At 42.7% G+C, this 18,228-nt stretch overlaps 1 protein-coding gene across 1 annotated transcript; it reads right to left on the bottom strand.

The window, feature by feature from the left end:
- Positions 1 to 646: 646 nt before the first annotated feature.
- Positions 647 to 17,912, bottom strand: TNS4 (tensin 4). The gene is made up of 13 exons (XM_066588000.1): positions 17,740 to 17,912; positions 15,549 to 16,049; positions 12,827 to 13,214; positions 12,344 to 12,735; positions 12,170 to 12,256; positions 11,499 to 11,606; positions 8,769 to 8,861; positions 8,604 to 8,681; positions 8,284 to 8,352; positions 6,960 to 7,128; positions 6,796 to 6,864; positions 3,084 to 3,110; positions 647 to 1,852 (listed from the first exon to the last, which is right to left on the bottom strand). The coding sequence occupies exons 2-13, from the start codon at positions 16,015 to 16,017 to the stop codon at positions 1,711 to 1,713; spliced, it is 2,091 nt and encodes a 696-aa protein (XP_066444097.1). The 5' UTR covers positions 16,018 to 16,049; positions 17,740 to 17,912; the 3' UTR covers positions 647 to 1,710.
- Positions 17,913 to 18,228: the final 316 nt, after the last annotated feature.

Genomic DNA, 18,228 nt, shown 5'->3' with positions numbered 1-18,228 from the left:
CCTGCACCAAAGCCTAGATCCTGACTGTGGGGTTAAAGGGTAAAGACCAAGATTTTTCATGTGTTGCCTTTGGATGGGATCCATAGACAAACCAGTGTGTGGCACAGTGGGTTCACATCCGTTGACCCTGACACCAAGTCCTGACCTTAAGTCTATTGAGATCTATGGCACGACCAGAAGAGGGCTTTAGACAAAAGGCATCCCAGAAATACTGATGCAGTGAATCACATTTGAATGGATAAATGGGGCAAATCTCTACCTCAACATTGTGCAAATCTTATTTACAGCCATGGTGGAGGTGATTGCTGCTAAAGTGGAATCTACAGGTTGTTAATTTCAAGGATTCACTTACTTTTTCTCCCTTTACTGTGGATGATTATGATAAAAGACACAAACAATGCAACTGTTTGTACATTATTAGTTTGGACTGTCTGCCTATAATTGTGGCTTAAATAACAATCAGACCACATTTTATCAGGAATCAATGTAGACATCCAGGTAGTTCCAAAGGGTTCACTTACTTTCCTTGCAGCTGTAAATGTTACTTATACTTGTAAAGCAAAAACAAAATTGATGCCCTGTTGCTATACCCCCAGCTCGGCTATCGAGAGTGTTGGTGAAACCCAACAAGAGAAAACCATAGGAAGCTTGTCACTAGATGTTTAATAACCAGTGATTGATCAGTACAGGTCTTTGCATCAGACATGACAAGAAGGACAGACATAATGATTAGGACCTCCAATTCCGGCAGCTACATAGCGCCCCCAAGCTTTCTATATATGAAAGCATTATCCCTACAACATATACTATCGATGCACCTTTAAATATTTCACAAACTATAAAAATATAAATAATATAAATGCAGTAAATATCGTCCAACATGGACAAAGTGCAATGAGGAGAATAGAAATGCAAATGTCTTGAAGGCGTTTTTTTTTTATTCGGACAATCCTATCTCCTATTTGGATCCTGTCTTTGCAGAAAATCAACTGCTCTACAGCGGAGGGACCCCACATTTGCTCATAATAGGGGAAAGCGTTAGTCTACGTTATTGAGTTCTTTGGATGAGGTGCGTCCACACCAATTCTGTTTTTCCATTGTTTGGCTTAGTTCAAGCTGAACCACGGAAACACCAGAAGTATTGGACATGAACGGCACTGCTCTGGCCCATTTGACTATAATTGCTTCTGGATGTCACCTTGAATTTTTGTGGGGAAAATGGCACATCATGCGGTGGTCTTTCAATGGCTGGCTACTATGTGCTCCTTTGTTTTCATGGAGCTATTGTCAGTTGTTCCTACAACAGCACACCATAAAAATGTCTGAAATAGTCAAGAAAATTCTGGTAAAAAAAATAATTCCACAATGAATCATTTTTTTCATGGTTTCTGACCCCCAAACACCTGAGCTGTTACCTAGGAAGACAAGCACAAACCAGTACCATTATATGGCAGTAATATCTCCAACTTCTATTAATCCGTGAGACTGCTGGTTCAATCCCCATATGATTACTTCTATTAAACATGGCCATATATAAAGACATTCTCAAAGTTCATAAACCGCTGACTATGGATGGGTGTTCATGAAAGATCAGTGAGCCACATTCAATGTCCACATGTTTTTGGATTCCATAGTTTTCCAGTTCTTGTATAATACATGGATAGCCATAGAGATTAGCAATTGCGACACCTCTAGTGGTGGAGGCAGGAATTACACTCTCTCCTGCTGCTGTATCAAGTTTGTCAGGAAACTAATCAGTGGTGAGGCAGGTTGAACAGAGTCGTACTCGGCAAATATATGGCACACGTTGTCCGAAGGATCTGTTGGATTCTTTGCCACGAAACCAAAAATCCTAAAGAGGAGAAAAGAAATCGAGCAGTCAGGAAGAATGCAGGATAGGAGGAACTAATAGCCCAAATTGTCAAATGCTTTATGCATTGAAGGGGTACTCTGGGCTTTTTGAACTGATGACCTATCCAGTAGTTGATGGACAGAACACCCATCCATCAGCTGATCGCTCAGCCCGCAGTCACTGCAACGAGCCGGACATTATTGTCAGGACTGAATGTGATGTCCTGACCATAAGAGAAGCAGGAAGTGGAAGTACTCCCACTTCCTGTGGTAATAGCTGATGATGACGTCTAACCCTCTGCAGTCACAGAGGGCCAGGTGATTACCTGATGGACATGTCCTGAGCAGTAGACCCCCATCCATCAACCACTGATAACCTATCTGGAGGATAGGTCATCAGTTCAAAAACTCCAGAGTACCCCTTTAAAGAAGTTGTCCAGGATTGGAAAGATTGATCTGGTTTTTATTTTACAGAAACAGTGCCACTCTTGTCAAGAGGTTGTGTTTGGTATTACAGATCAGCCAAATTCACTTGAATGGGAAACTGATGCATTAGGAGAGAAGTGGTGCTATTTCTGGAAAAATATAGATCAATTTTTCTAATTCTGGCCAACCCCAGAAAACGAGTGCGGGCGGCAATTCTGGATCTCTGAATATGAATTCAATTGAAGGTGAAATCTGCAGCAAATCAGCAATGTGTGAACACACCGTAAGAGTGGTTTGCCCAAATGGTCATTGGCTATCGTCCCGCTTGATCCCTTTCGCATCTTCGCTGGAGGGTCCATTTGGGACCTCCGGCGAAGATCTGTCATGAAATCCCTAGCAAGATACTGCAGCAATCTGTGCTATTTTATACAGAAAAACTTTGAGCTGCATGCCAGAAGCCAGACGGACCCCATTAGAGTCAATGGGGTCTGTTTAGGTCTGACATGTGTTGTGTTAGGTAGTTCTGGTATTTCCATTGTTTGGCTCTGAGAGCAGAGCCTAACAATGGAAATAATAGCATAGATGTGAAGGGACCTTTCAAGGTTTATGCAAGAATATCTCTATAGTCTATTATTGTATAGGGTAAATCTGACCGTATTGCGGTTAGTTTTCCCTATTTGGCCAACAAGCCCAAGTCCAGTCTATATTGAGTAACAGATGACCAAAACAGTCCATCCCGATCCTAAGTGATTTACATCTCTTGTGGAATTGTCAAGCAAGAGACTAGTTTCTGCGCAATGTCTTACCTGGAAGGTCTGCACTGTTTCTGCCACCTGTAATAAAAGACACATATATGTAAGTATGACAGATCTGTTGGCTCCCTCTGTCTGCAGCTAGGAGGAATTACATGTAAAATTGCTTTTGGAATATGTAGGGTTAATAAGGGTTATCCATTGTAGCGATTATTTGTAATTGAAATACTGCATGTTCAAAGTGACCCTCTGGTTTCAGGACAAAATTTTGTGGGTATGTTAACTACACTCATTCTTCTCTGCTGTCTGTTCGATTTGCAGGCTCTGTCCCAATTTTCGGCTGGCCAAAATGGCTGCTGCAATTTTCTATCTAGCTAATTGCACACTGTACACTGCTTTTGGATTGGCCAGTGCTGAGCAGCATTAGCCAATCACAGAGCAGGTACAGTGCATTGGTAGTCTAACACTACCAATGCACTGTGGGGATTAGGCAGTGTGAAGATTGCCATCTTGAACGGATAAGAATGTAACCCGAAACCAGCAGATCGAATTGCTGACAGAGAAGAATAACTGCAGGCGATATACCACCTGCCTTCTCCGGTCCCGAGATAGAATTTTGTCCCAACACACCTTAGGGTTGCTATAAAGATGCTATATGTGGGTAAAGAACAATGGTGTGTGTGTGTGTATATATATATATATATATATATATATATATATATATACACATGCTTATAAGTATTAGCAGCTTCAGTCTTTCTGACTTGCACAAATCTTAGGCTGGATTCCCATATATCAGTTGTGTCTGGCCAGTCATTCGCCACAGCTGGACACAACTGGTGCCATTTTGGTGCACTTTTTGCACCCGTCTGATGTACACAGCCGGACAAAAAAATGCTATCTACAAGGAGGCATCCTACATCAAAACTGATGCACCAGACGCCCTGACCTGTCCTTATAGGATCAGTTCTAGCACCAGCTTCACTACAGGGAATTTACATTGCAAATTTTGAGAATATTTAGCAATCTTGTACTTTAACCTTATTTATCTGCAGTGGAATCCTCCTTCTTCTGCCAACAGCTACTCATCCTGACCACCATTAACCCTTTGCAATCCAATTTTGGATTCAGGGTTTCCTAGGGGGCTATCTCTTTTGGCCATTATACAATGGTGCCATCTGCTGGCTAGAGCCAGTACTGCGGTATGGGTCATGCTGGAGAGGCCCCCGACAACAGAGTGGCCAGAAATATACAGTAAGAATACCCTGCTGGACATCTTCCGACATCGGAGCTCTGCAGCCTTCAATCATAATGTCTTCAGACGTCAGACAGTGGATTGTAAAGGGTTAAAGCGATCCTCCGGTTTCTGAACTGCATTCTCTCCCGAAAGCGAAGTGGGAGGTTATATCATCTGCAGTTGTTTTCCTCTGCCATCCCTCTTTACCACTGGTTCGGGGTTCTGTTTTTGGCCATCCAATATGGCCGACACAATCCCCAGACTACCTACATACGTAGTACCGTTGGTAGTGTTAAACTACTAATACCTGCTCTCTGATTGGCTAGAGCTGCTGATGTGATCTGCCAATGGCCAATCAGAGAGTAGTGTGCATTAAGTAGTTAGAAAATTGCGCAAGCCAACTTGGAGGGATTAAAACAGGACCCAGAACTGACGGATCAGAGTGGTGGCAGAGAAGAAGAAATGCAGATAATATACGTCCCTCCTTCTCCAGTCCTGGGCCAGAATTTAGTTCCGAAACCAGAGGGGCGCTTTAACATGCAAACTTAGAAAAGCTGAGAGAACATCTTTACTTCACTGAGGAGAGGGAAAAGGAACACTGACGGACCCTTCTGGCTTTTCTTCAATAGGTAGAAAGGATTGGGCATATTGAAAAGCAACATGCCTGATCTTTTTCTCCTCTGGCATCTGTCATAGAGGGATGGTAGAGAGACCCACATGTACTAATTATGGAGTGATAGTAAATACCAAGTTGCAACTCCATTGTACATAACTGGGTAAATATTTTTTATTCAGGGCTGCCCTATGGAAGGCGTTATGGTAGCTATAGCGGTTTTCTTTGCATAAGCAGACGCTAAGAAATTGTTGGCAGTCCACATTGTTTTTCTATATAGAGTCCATGAAATTGGGGCATTCCTGTCTCCGATATTATGTTAGGATGCTTTTACCTGTCGGCCCGCCCCATTGCCTTCCTATGCTGTTACACAGGAACGATCATCGCTAGGGCATGGAGGCAGAGCAGCACTGGATTGTTCCATCCCTTCCGCCTCCATTCACAGTAAGCAGGCAGTCATTCATAGATGAATGTTTTCTGCATGCACAAACTGAATGCCAAACAAGGAGCAAATGAATTCTCATTCGTCATTCAGTGGGTCCATGCATTTCCGCTGAATGATAGGGCCCTTTACACTACATGTATCATAGCCTTAGGCCGGTGTCACACATCCGTAAGTACATATCCGCATACATTCGCTCAATGGGCTTCGGTATTTGCGCGCATCTGCCCACAAAAAAACATGCAAGCATGTCCCTATTTATTGAAATGGACAATTAAGTTAATTAGTTCCATATGTGCTATTTTTGTGCACAGATGTGTTTTTTTTTGCGCCATCGAAATGCGTACGCAAAATACGCTTATGTGAACAAGCCCAATGAAATCAATGAGTTGTACTCTCTCTGTATTGTGCATGCGCACAGACCTTAGGCCTCCTGCAGACGGCCGGGTCGGACCCCGCTGCGAGAATTCTTGCAGTGGTATGTGAGCTGTGTCCCTGCAGAGACCACCGCGGCTCATCTCCTCCCAGCATCTTCCCTGCTCTGCTATGTGCCGGCTGCCACTCAGCCGCACATGGGCAGAGCAGAGCCGGCGCGTCAGCCGTGGCGTTTCTGTGTGGGCCTCAGCGAGGCTCGCACAGAAATAGGGCATGCAGTGATTTGTTTACTGCGTCAGTTTTCAGGCGTTCAAATTGCGGCTGTCTGCATAGGATTGCATAGGATGGCAGCGGGCACGGGCGGAAATTCTGTGGGAAATCCCACCGCGTAATTTCTGCCCGTGTGCAGGAGGCCTTAGGTGACATAGTACGGTGTAATGGGTACGTGATCTAGTGTAATGCACATCTGTCTGCAGCACACAGTCTGGCGGTGGTATATTACTCACAGCTTGTTCATTTACTTCCCTTCCAGCTATCCTTTGTTTAGTGCAGTGTGATGTGGTGGACTCCACCCTTACCATGCCCCAGCAAGTTCCTCTGATGACAACGCAGACCTGATTACCCCATCATCACAAGTAAATTCAGTTTTTTTTAGAACAAACAACATAGTTGTTCATCGTAAAACCCATCATCCATCTCTTGCTACATACCTCACCGCTGCTGCAATGACCCATAGCTGAGTTATCCCTATCAATAAGCACCGCGCCTTACGTATTAAGAATACTCCCTCCTTATAAACATGTGGGTTTACCTAGTAACCAGTTATCTCTTATGTACAAGATCGTTCTCTGGTTTTCAGCACTTATACGGTAGCAGTTACTCGTATGAAGAAGTAACTAACATTTCCTGCTGGAACCCCCAAAACTCATCATTGGAAGTCAGTGGGGATCATCATGGAAGCCAACGTGCAAATGTGAACGGAGCCTTAATGCTTAATCCTATCTAACTGGTGAACACATAAAGTTCTCCCTCGGTACTTCTTGTATTGTTCAGTTCCCTTTGTTCCAGTCACATCTAATGAGTTTTCCAGATCACTTACTTCCTGTGTTCGGGATCTACACTACAGAAGCTGAGGGATGACACGGGATAGTGACGTCTGAAGAATACTCTGGAAAGAGAAGGGGAAAAGATTCATCAGTCCGGGCAATCACAATGAGATGGGAAAATAGTCACACTAAGTATTTCAATTCGAGGAATCCTTACTTGCGTTGAACATCAGTCAGGATGATTCCTTGGTCTGCGGCTTTGAAGTGCACAATGGTTGGCACAATGTGCTTGGCCCTTTCAAAAGTGGTAGTCACAGCTTTCTGGATAGCGCTGGAGCCTGTCAGGGTCTCAGTACTGATGGAGTTCAGATATAAGACGTTGCACGCTGGAGGGAATACAAAAATATAGGTTACTTTTAAGGAGCCTACTGACATTAGGTAAGAGTAGGACTTTTTAACTGCTTCTAAAGACTCTTAGATTCCATGGATTGCGGTGACCGATGGTGCTCATAGACATGAAGAGCATATTGTCTTTCGTGATGACTTCTAAACTGTGAAGACTGGACATGGGCATAGGCATTAAATACTGCTCTGCACTGTTCATCCATGCTCTTTGAAGGGGTTATCCAAAGGTTGACTTTTATCACCTCTCCGTGGGATAGGTGATAAAAGTCTGATTGCTGGGGCTCACCGTTAAGACCCCCACTGATCCCGAAAATGAAGAACGGGGTGGGGGTCTCATGTCCGCCTCTCCTCACTACAGGCTCACTGCAGGGGGTGCAGTGAGGAGAAGTTGAATGTAGTGGCAGTCGAGCATGCATACTTTAATGCCGCCACTCCATTAAATCTCCTCTTTTCTGCAGAGGGTGCAGCAAATCCGCAGAGCGAGAGGGAGTGGGGGACACGGGACCCCCATTCTTGGAATAATACCCTCACTAATCAGGCTTTTATCACTTATCTCATGGATAGGTGATAAAAGAAAAACCTTGTGAATCCCCCTTTCTGCCAAAAACAGCACCACACCTGCCCATGGGTTGTGTGTGGTATTGCATTTGGAAACTATTGAAGCAAATAGGGTTGATCTGTAATCCAGCACACACCATGCATCTTGTGGAATAAGAAAGAAGGTTGCTTTTTAGTGCCAGAAACAGCATCAGTGAATAGGGCTAAGCTGCAATACCAGACACAACTCAAGAGAGGCGCTGTTTCTGGGAAAAAAAAGTAGACCCTTTTTTCTAATTTTGTACAGCTCCTTTAACCCCTTTAGTGGCACGCCCGGAAAATCTCCGGGGCTTGCTGCACTAACCATGCAGTTAAACCTCGAAAGATTTCAGTGGACATATCAAGTGCTGAAATGTGCCGAGCACTGACCTGTCATCTGAAATCTTTGGGGTTTTTACTGCATACTCAGCGTAGCAAGCCCCAGAGATTTCCCTGCCATAATATGGTAATAATAAACCTGCCACTGAAGGGGCTAAATTATAGTTTTATAAACTAACATCATGATTACAACGGTCACACATTTGGGTCTTTTCACCTACCTGATGAAGTCTTCAACTCACATAGACCATCCATGGCAGAATCAGGGCCGCTGTCAGAATCCTTTTGACCTACATGAAGAAAATCCATAGTTATTGAGTTTTACTTAAATTAGCCAATTAGCCCCCCCATTGGTAATAGTTGGTCATATCAGGCTGAGCTGCAGGACCGCACACATATGTACTAGAGTACAACTGTTTCTAGAAGGTAGCCATGTTGTTTTAATCTCATACAACTATTAACAATAAGGTTGTCACAATATTGAATAATTTTGTAAGTGAGATTATAATCTGCATTTGCATAGACGATAATTGGTACTTACCTCTCAGAGGAATGATCAGTTTGCATGGTAACGATAAGGATGTGATGGTGTGCTGGTATACCAATGCCGAGAGACTTCCTATAATTAACCATGTATGATCAGTGAGATGGCTTACATCAACACCATGTACAGTATAACACGTTGGCCCCATTCACTCACACTCACCAAAATATGGCTCCTCCGATGCGCCTTTTAAGTGGACACCTTTTGCAGATGATTCAATCAGGAAATGGCGGACAAGTTCGTTAGTCACATTACCTGTTAAGCAAGCAGATATTACTTTAGGAGAGGAAAGAATATAAGTGGTGCTCTTCTTATAGTGCTGGTCCTGGGACAGTAGGGTCTGGTTCTCCTTTACTCCACCTTCCTTTCATTAATGTGTGGCTGGTAGGACCATTGGCCAAGTTTAATCCAAGTTATGTGGCAATATTATGGTGTATGTAGAAAGCCCTTCATGGGCTCCTAAAACAAAAGGGAGGCTATAGGACATGCATAGGTAGCTATTGGACTGAGCCCAAGGACCTCTGTCATATGAGAAGATACAAGTATTATAAGTGGCACTTGGTAAGTCTGAGCCTCTTACAGATTTTGCATAAAGGCATAGGAGCTTCAGGTTACACCTCTGAACTTAAGGGTTACTTCCATGATACCAGCGCCCTTGGCAGTCACTATATGGCCTGCATGAAAATGCAGTAAGACATGTATCAAATTCTAGAGAACTATTGTTTCCAATGCAACATTAATCCTATGTACTATAGTTTACTGTTTAAAGGGGTTTTGCCAAGTTATAAAGTTATTCCCTATCCATAGGATAGGAGATAACTTTATGATTGGTAGGGATCCGACCACTGGGACCCCCACCAGTCCCGAGATCGGGGATCCGGTCTTTTCCCAAGTGTATGGAACACAGGTCACGCAGGCACGCCACTGCTCCATTTACATCAATTATATTGCCGGAGATTACCAAGTTCAAGTGCTTTAGTAATGTCTGACGCTGTCATTGAAGTGAATGGAGCGGCGCTGTGCTTGTGCAACTTCCGCTTCACTCTTGAGATCAATGGGGGTCCCAGTGGCCGGACCCCTCGTGATCATAAAGTTATCCCTTATCCTGTGGATAGGGTATAACTTTAAAACTCAGTTGTTGTTGATAGCCGTTTAGTCGTTCGCGACCCTCTGTGACCCTAAAGGCGAGCTCCGTGTTTTTTAGTTTTGCACTGCTTCTTTCATTTCTATGATATCCATGCCAGTATCAGCTTTGACAGTATCAGCCATCGTGTCCTTTGGTGGCCAGATCTTCTGATCTAGCGACTCTGCTCGCATGGCCACAATACGTGAGTCTGAGCCCGGTCATCTTCCCCTCCAGTGATATATCAGGTCTTATATGATTCAGGACTTCTCTGTTACTCATACATGCGGACATACATACAGGACATACGGAGCAGGTTTTGCCAGCACCACAGCTCAAACGCATCAATCCTCCTATCAGCTTTCACATCCATACATGGCTATGGGGAAAACAATGGTTTGCACTATCCTGCATTTAGTTGCTATACCGATATCCCTACTTTTATAACTCAGTACAACCCCATTAATGCAGTTATATCTTCTTTGGAGGAAGCCTCCTCTAGAATACATAACAATAGTTCTTTAGTATATAAGTAGACTTCCTAACTTCCGGGACATGAATGGGTGAGGCATCGTGAGTCACTAGTGATGGCAGAATGAAGTCCTCCACAAATTTCGCCAGTCTATTTGTTGAATGACTAATATAATCTGACTGTTCCGGCACTAAATCAGCTCAAATTGCTTTTACATAACTTACTTCAAAAGACAATAGACTCTTTATACAAAAATCAAAATGAAAGGACTACTGGAACATACATTTACAACTTTACTTATCGTGCTGATAAGCCAGTAGAATACTTCTAATGAAGATAAGAAATGTTATACTGGTGGTCAAAGTTCTGTTATTCTGTAGCAAAGCTCCTATCGCCCTGCGCGGACCAGGGATTTGGAGCTCTTTATCAGAAAAATGGAGATATTAAAGATGTTTTACCAGAATTGACTTTTATTACCTATCCACGATCATGAGAATGGGGTCTCATTTTCCCCATCCTCCTCACTGTGGGCTTGCTGCACCTCTTGCAATGAGGAGGGGATTGAATGGAGCCATGACCACGCAAGTGCAGCGCCACTCCATTCATTTTCAATGGGACTGTTGGAGATACCTGAGTACAAGCACTTAGCTATGCTTGTCAGTCCCACTCACATGAGTAGAGCAGCGGCCGTGCATGTGTGGCCATCACTCCATTTAATGTGGCTTCACTGAAGGTGGGAGAAGCATCCCCAGTAACGAGAGAGGAGGCCATGGATTCCCCGTTCTCGGGACCGGTTGGAGTCTCAGCAGTGAGACACTAACCAATCAGACTTTTAGTACCCATCCCATGGATAGGTGATAAAGGATAATTCTGGTGTAACCCCTTTAAGAATATAAAGAAATTAAGAAGCACTCTACGTTGGAACTAAGAAAAACATGGTGACATAGGCAATGACCACAGATGTTTGGGGAGATAAGGATCAAATATGAAGATACTACAGCTGGATTTCAACTTCCTGATCCTTTTGTCCTCAGGAGATAAGCTGCTGGCAGAAGTATCTGGCAGAGACTTTCTCCCTCACTACACGAGCACACTTTGCTGAGCTGAGCATGCAAGTGTATGGGGGAACTGGAGAGAGCTGTTGGCTAAACGAGTGTTTGGCTGAGATCTATCTCTTGTGTAGGGGTAGTTAAAGGTTCAGTGACATCACTAGAGAATTCCCATTCATTATATCAAACAGATTGAGAGGTTGTGTATCCTGTATCTAGCCAAAGTGGACACATTATAGTAAACCAACCTGTCGGCGTTCCTGGAACCTTTACAGCCAAACCAAAACATCCACGGTAGGAGGTGCTGTCTCGGATGATGAATGCTCCAGGCTCTTTGTCTTTTAGTAGCTCAATGGCTGAGAGTAATGAAATAAAGTCTTCAATTAGATTAAACCAATTATTCCAAGGTTCCTTTAACATCTATGATAATACATCTGCCCTCTTGACACCAATAGCTACATCACACATTCAATGAATGGACTTCTTGTCCAACTTGTCAAGTCTAGTTTTGTCTTGTATACTCGTATGTATGCAAAGATCTTGCTTGCTTCATTGATAGCCATATACATGAGATGAGGATAAAAACAACCTCAAATAAGGACAAATGTCATGGACGTCACTATTCTAGTTGGTCTTGGGGCAAAACAAATTAATTTGGTGAGAAGTTTATCACAGTTAGTGGCTTATTTTAGAACTTTAGTTGACATTTACTAAAGATTTACTCATGGACTCGTCTATTCACAAATGACAAAAATAACCTCGGTGGGGCGCGTTAGAAGGAAGTGTTCTGCTTTATAGGCAGAATTCACTTCCTCTTTTCCTAGTATTTTGTATGAACAATGCAGAGTTGCGAACATCCACACAACACTTAAGCTTACATAATTCTATAATTAACATGTAAGAGATCTTTTCGTTTTACCTTGGTCTCTTGTCAAGTTTGGTTTAAACCACTGTTTGGTTGTGTCCATAACGAACCTCATGCCGGGCTGTCCATCTTTTATGGCACCTACATAAAGAACAAGAGTATAAAAGCATAAAAATCTCCACTACTAGTAGTGGGAGTATCAGTAAAAACAGAGAACATGTCACTCACTATCTGTACATGTTGGGATGGAGGATTCAGATGAGGTTTTATTGAAACCCGAAGACCTTCTTTGCTTGTTTTCACCTGGTAACTGTCTATTAGATGTTCGACAGATGTCTTCATTTTCTGGGCATTGAAACCCATTGACTAGAAGGATGGGGATGTCCATAGTAGAGTTGTTGACTGATGGTGGGCAACTGTTGGCATGGCTTTTTATAGATGTATGAGATGTCTTGAAACCACTAAAACTACCATTGTGGTCAAAGTGATTTATATGTAAAGTAGGTGACATGATCCCAGGACTGTGTAAATTGGAAATTGACTTCTGTGAACCAAAAGGACTTTCTGACACTCTTGAATGAAAGTGGCCATCAGTATCATCATACTGGAGAGAGTGGGTGCTGTTAAAACAAAGAAAAAAATGTGAAAAACAGTATGAAATACAATTCTGGAGCAGGAGTTGGTGGGGCATTATCATTGAAGTATGCTCACCTTCCCAAAATATAACTGGTGTCTGACCCAGGACTGGTGGACATGATGGAAGCCTCACTGGTGTAGAATGATGGTCTTGTTTGGTATGTGTTTTCTGAGCCATATGATGCAGACATATTTTGATTTTGCTGATTTGACCTTTGACGTGGGATAGCAATAGTTTCTGTAGCCTGATGAGATCCTCCATTTGATGGGAGTTGGTAATGATTCTGGAACGCATATGACTGTGGCTCACTAAAAGTAAAGGTACCATTAGGGCTGATGTTTTCCGGCTCCGTTCCACGAGCAATCAAGATACCCTCAGCTCTCGGGGTGGGACTTGAAGATCTTTGTATATTTTCATGATGACAAACCACCCTTGGTGGATTTACTCCAACACATTTTACCTCTGAGAAGAAAAGAACAACAATAAGTTAACTTTTGGACATTGCTATAGATTGCTAAATTGCTGTTCCTCCCAGGTCCTGCCCGTAGGAATTTTTTTCTTTCAGTTTCTCATTTGCTACAACAAAAGTAGCTATAACTACACATCAATGTTTATTGCCTAAAGCCAAGATGGTCGTGACCACCTCCAATCCAAAGTGAAGTCAAGTGTCTGAGAAGATGAATTATCTTCAAAAACTTGAACAGATGAGATGTGATAATACTTGTTAAAGCTACAACCCTATATACGAGTATGCAAACGAAGTAAAGTAAGAGCACATGAAGCTAATATGCTCTTCAAAACGTTGACCATAAAAAACATTGGATTCTCCTTGTTGGCAGATAAAAGTTGACACTGTCTCTGTAAAAGTGCAATAGATTTTTTTGAACAAGAAGAACTTTTGAAGTTCTTTGTGTATCTGTAAATAGTAAATTCCAGTTAACTTGGATTTAACTAGGGTGATAACCATTGATAAGGACCTAAATAATATTAGGTTCCTAAGGCCTCTTTAACATGGGCTGCAACATCTCGCTACAAAACGCATGTATGTGAAGCCCATGGTTTCCCATGGGTTTTTTCACATGAGAGATGTTTTGTAGCCTGAAAGAACCCATTGGAAACCATGGGCTTCACATTCATGCATTTTGTAGTGAGATTTTGTAGCTCGTGTGAAAGAGACCTTAAACGCAACCTGGATGCTTTTCCCAGTAGGATCAACTATTACCTTATGTAGGTTGGAAAGCTCGCCATAACGTCATGACTTTTTGTTAGCCATTAAAAGGTATCATATCTACAAGACTACTTTGTTTCTCTTACTGAAAAGTGTAACATTTTGTTCTACTGGCTAACATGGTACCAAACCTTTTTCTTATTTTGGCCATCACGCTCGCAGCAAACTATTACCCATTTCACTGGTTCTTTTTACTCCAGCCATACCTATGGACTTAGAATGGAAGTTCTTAGCAACAACTTTGTATTTTAGGGCAGAGGTTTGTTTTTTCTTCAAATAGGCAGATTAGAATGAATTTTTTACCAAATCCCTACACTCTCAACTGCAACGTTTTCATTGTACAACCTCCAAATCTAGCCTTCTTTAGCTAAACATTCAAGCCCATGACGCTAATCCTACACTCTTATTGTCTACGCGTCCTTTGACATCAAGGTCTACTCCTGCTCCCGCAGGCATCAACGTGGGATATGACGGCTTTCTTGAGGATCTTAACATAAAGGCAAACATTTACCAGCATATGTTGCCTCAATGGGCTGGTCTGATTTAATCAGGACATGCAAGCCTTGCAGACATCACGTTTCACAACGATCACAAATACAACAAGTCAGTACTGCGCCTCGGCTCATATTTTGTGCCAAGCCCTCGGGAAGCTGTATAATTTGTTTGTTGAGTCTGGCAGTAAACTAGTAGTAGATGTAAAATTGAAATATTTTTCCGAAGCCACATGAGATGTATAATTCAGTGGTGGCATCTCAAGGGGGGTCCATTACAATGTGCACAAAAGAAAGAGTGCAAATTTCTTCTTATCTAAGACATGCATACATTTTATCAGTATTTGTTGACTGAGAAAGGATTGCAAACAATTTGCGAGAGCTACCATTATGTGTTTTGGCCTGATTTCCAGATTCAGAGTTCTAAATATGTACGGTTCAACTCCCAACTGAATGCACCTAGCAAGTCTATTGATGGGCATGTGTTCTCATGTCTGAAACTTAGCATCATTTTTAGTATGGTGCTAAACAGGAGTCTTGGGAAATGAGGAATTAAAGAGGTTTTCCACAGAAATACTATTGTATCTTCAGGATAGGTCATCAATAGTTGATCGGCTGTCAACACCGTAATACACAGGGGCAGGAGCAGAAGCTGATGGCTTCGACCTCTGTGTGGTGGCTGTCATTGATTTTAATTAGAGCTGCACCTGCAATTACAAGCGTCGGCCACTACACAGGGACCTTCACTTCTGAGATGTCCACTAATCATTGGGGTCCTGATCTCCCCGCTCCCTATTTCTTCTCTCTGCATGACCACAATGCTGTTTGAATGGAGTGGTGCTTATGCATTCACCCTGTCACTCCAGTCAATATCTAAGGCGCCAATCGAAACAGACTAGAGTTGGTCTCGGCAGGATGCATGTGTAACCATCACTGCATTCAAGTTCTTTGTGCAATGAGGAGGAATTAGGAGGACTTGGGCCCCTTGTTCTAGTGCTCAGTGGATGTTCCAGTGGTGGGCCCCCACTGATCAAACATGTGAAAAAACCCTTTAACTTTACCTTATAATTTTCTTACCTGAAGGACTGGTGACCTTGGAAGTTGCTGGTCTACAAGGGGAAGGATCACGTTTTTTCTTAATCAAGTCCAAGTTGACAGGCAGAGGTTGGAAATGAGGATCCAACTGTAAAATGAGCTGGTTCAAGTTGTCTATGGAAATTTCCAATGATGGAGATGAAGGATCTTCTCCATTGCAAACCTCAGCCTCTGATGGTTGCTTTATGTTGATTGATTTAATACTGCTATTTCTTGGCAAAGACTGGTGAGCCTTCATGGACTGTTGTTCGCCATAAGGGATGTTGTGTCCATTTACTTGTGGTGTCATCTGTCCAACATAGCTCTCTGATGTGTAGTAGGAACATTTAGAGGCTATTGAGATCCCATTTGGATGAACAACCTGTCTATAGCCACTACCTTCTTCTTTGGGTGTCATACAGACAGTCTGTCCCACCCGTAACACATGGTTGGGGATCACTTGGGACATCATGTATGTTTTTTCTCTGTTGAGCAAGAAAAATCCTGAAAGGAAAAAGAAAGTGGCTCATTAGAATAGTCACTAACTTCATTAAAGTCCCAACTCCATCTATCAATCTATCTATCTATCTATCACAGAAATTGTCTAAAAGGTCTTGAGACAGCAGCACCATGTAAGTGAATGGAGCAATGATGTGCATCCTTGACCACTGCTCTGGGTCCGGCAGTACAAAAATGTACAGTAAAATGCATGGTCCCATACGTGACAGCACATGATCACGCTCCATTCACAGCACAATCACATCATCCTCTTGTGATGGTATCTACGCATACGCTTGTGTGCAGGAGCATTTCCTGGGAAAACCCCTTGAAAGGAATTACTTTCATTGGACAATCCCTTTTTAGCTAGAATGATCCACAGATGTTAGGGTTGTCCTCTCCCAGGTGAAGGGAAGGATTAAACAGTTCCCACTGAAGTCAATGGGTGTCCATATAAAGCAAGGATGTGTTAGGTGCTCCTTGTAGCTGCTCTCCACTGAACACGGGAACATCTCCGAAACCCTAAGGGTATGTTCACAAGGCAGAGTTTTGCCATGGATTGACTTGGAGAATCCACACTATTCCGCAAATGCCTTCCTTTACAGTAAAATGCCTCCTTCTCCCTTTCTTTGTCCAGCTCCCATATGAGTCTTCAAGAGCCGGCGACGTTAGTTCCAGAACTATCTTTTTGCCCAGTGTATATGCGTCGGTACTTATTTCGGTTGTGTATTTTCCATTTTTCATGGTTCAACGTTTTTACGCGCCATATATTCGCCCGTGTGAACGGATGCATTGGAAACCAATGGCTCAGATGGATGCGTATATACGATCGGACGTAAAAATGTCACCACTTATGCACTCGCGTGAATGAAGCCTAAGCTGTAGATTTGTGCTGGACTCTAACGGTTTTAGAGTCCGTGCTGAAAAATTAACAACGGATTCCACAGTTTGAACATAATTAGAGATGAGTGAACGTACTCGTTCAGGGCAATTACTCAATCGAGCATCGCTTTTTTCGAGTAACTGCCTACTCGGGCGAAAAGATTCGGGGGGCGCCGGGGGGCGGCGTGGTGGAGCGGGGGGTAGCAATTGGGAACAGGGGGGAGCTCCCCACTCCCCTCTGCAACTCCCCGCTCACCCCCGGAACCCCCCAAATCTAAGACATAGCATGATTTTCCAGAATTTTTGAGGATGCAAAATGATTTTTCAGGCTTTTTGAGGATGCTTGAAATATAAGCCTACTCCAAAATTAAGCCCTGCTAACAGTTAATTTAAAAAGTGTCCAGGAAGCTATACATGTAAAAAGTTAAACCTTTTTGAACAAAAATTAATATAAGACACTGTCTTATTTTCGGGGAAACACGATAGATAGATAAATAGATAAATAGATAGATATAGATAGCAAAATTCCATATTAATCCTTAAAACAAATTCAGGGTTCCAGTAGTCTAGAATGCTATGGATTTCTGGATGTCAGACTATTGGAATTTTGCTACAATTTTGCTACAATTAATTGTATAAAACAAGCAATAACGTAATGCAACTCGATTCATTTCCATAGAGCTATTATAGTGTTATATTGGAATAACAGGTGCTGAGCTATGTTCCTAAAATGTAACTATGTCTAACACATATCTATCTGTATCCGCATATCATATTATATATAACCGCATTATATTACAATAAGTAGTCCTACCTTTATATCTCTTCGGCTGTAAACTCAGTGTAAAGAGGCAGCTGTCTATAACTTATCTGGGAAGTTCTGCCTTGCAGGTTGTATATATAGAGGAAGCAGGATATACAGTATACACCCTCGCATTGCTGGCACGGCTAAAGATTAAATCAGCCCTCGTGTATGACCCAGCCTGTTTGGAAGGAAAAGTGTTAACTTTGCCTCCTCGAGTGTATGAGTCTTCCTTTTGCCTGTAGGCGATACTTGTATACACCCTTCTGCTGATGGAGAAGGTGTGAAACCCCTTCACTTGTACTGACGTCACATTCCGGAGCAAGTCAGACTACATGGAAACAAATACAGAAAATACACAGCAACAAGAGGAGTCACTGCATCGGGCTTATATCTTACTGTCCGTCTAGAAAAGCCGATTTATCATTGAACAAGCAAAGGATGTCAGACTTCGCTCGTTCGCTCAGGCAGCCTGTTTCTACAGGTAGATACGTTGTTGGC

The sequence above is a fragment of the Eleutherodactylus coqui genome, chromosome 13 (assembly GCF_035609145.1).
Source record: "Eleutherodactylus coqui strain aEleCoq1 chromosome 13, aEleCoq1.hap1, whole genome shotgun sequence".
In the NCBI taxonomy this organism is placed as follows: domain Eukaryota; kingdom Metazoa; phylum Chordata; class Amphibia; order Anura; family Eleutherodactylidae; genus Eleutherodactylus; species Eleutherodactylus coqui.
Note: the sequence above shows the minus strand (reverse complement) of the source record. Positions and strands in the feature narration are given on the sequence as shown.

What these genes read in the sequence shown, in the direction of transcription:
- TNS4 (XM_066588000.1), bottom strand. Translation starts at nt 16,017, where the DNA reads ATGATGTCCCAAGTGATCCCCAACCATGTGTTACGGGTGGGACAGACT. An exon ending in GGTTCCAGGAACGCCGACAG is followed by an intron (nt 8,862 to 11,498) that starts GTTGGTTTACTA and finishes CTTGCTTAACAG; the next exon opens with GTAATGTGACTAACGAACTT. An exon ending in CTGACTGATGTTCAACGCAA is followed by an intron (nt 6,865 to 6,959) that starts GTAAGGATTCCT and finishes TTCTCTTTCCAG; the next exon opens with AGTATTCTTCAGACGTCACT.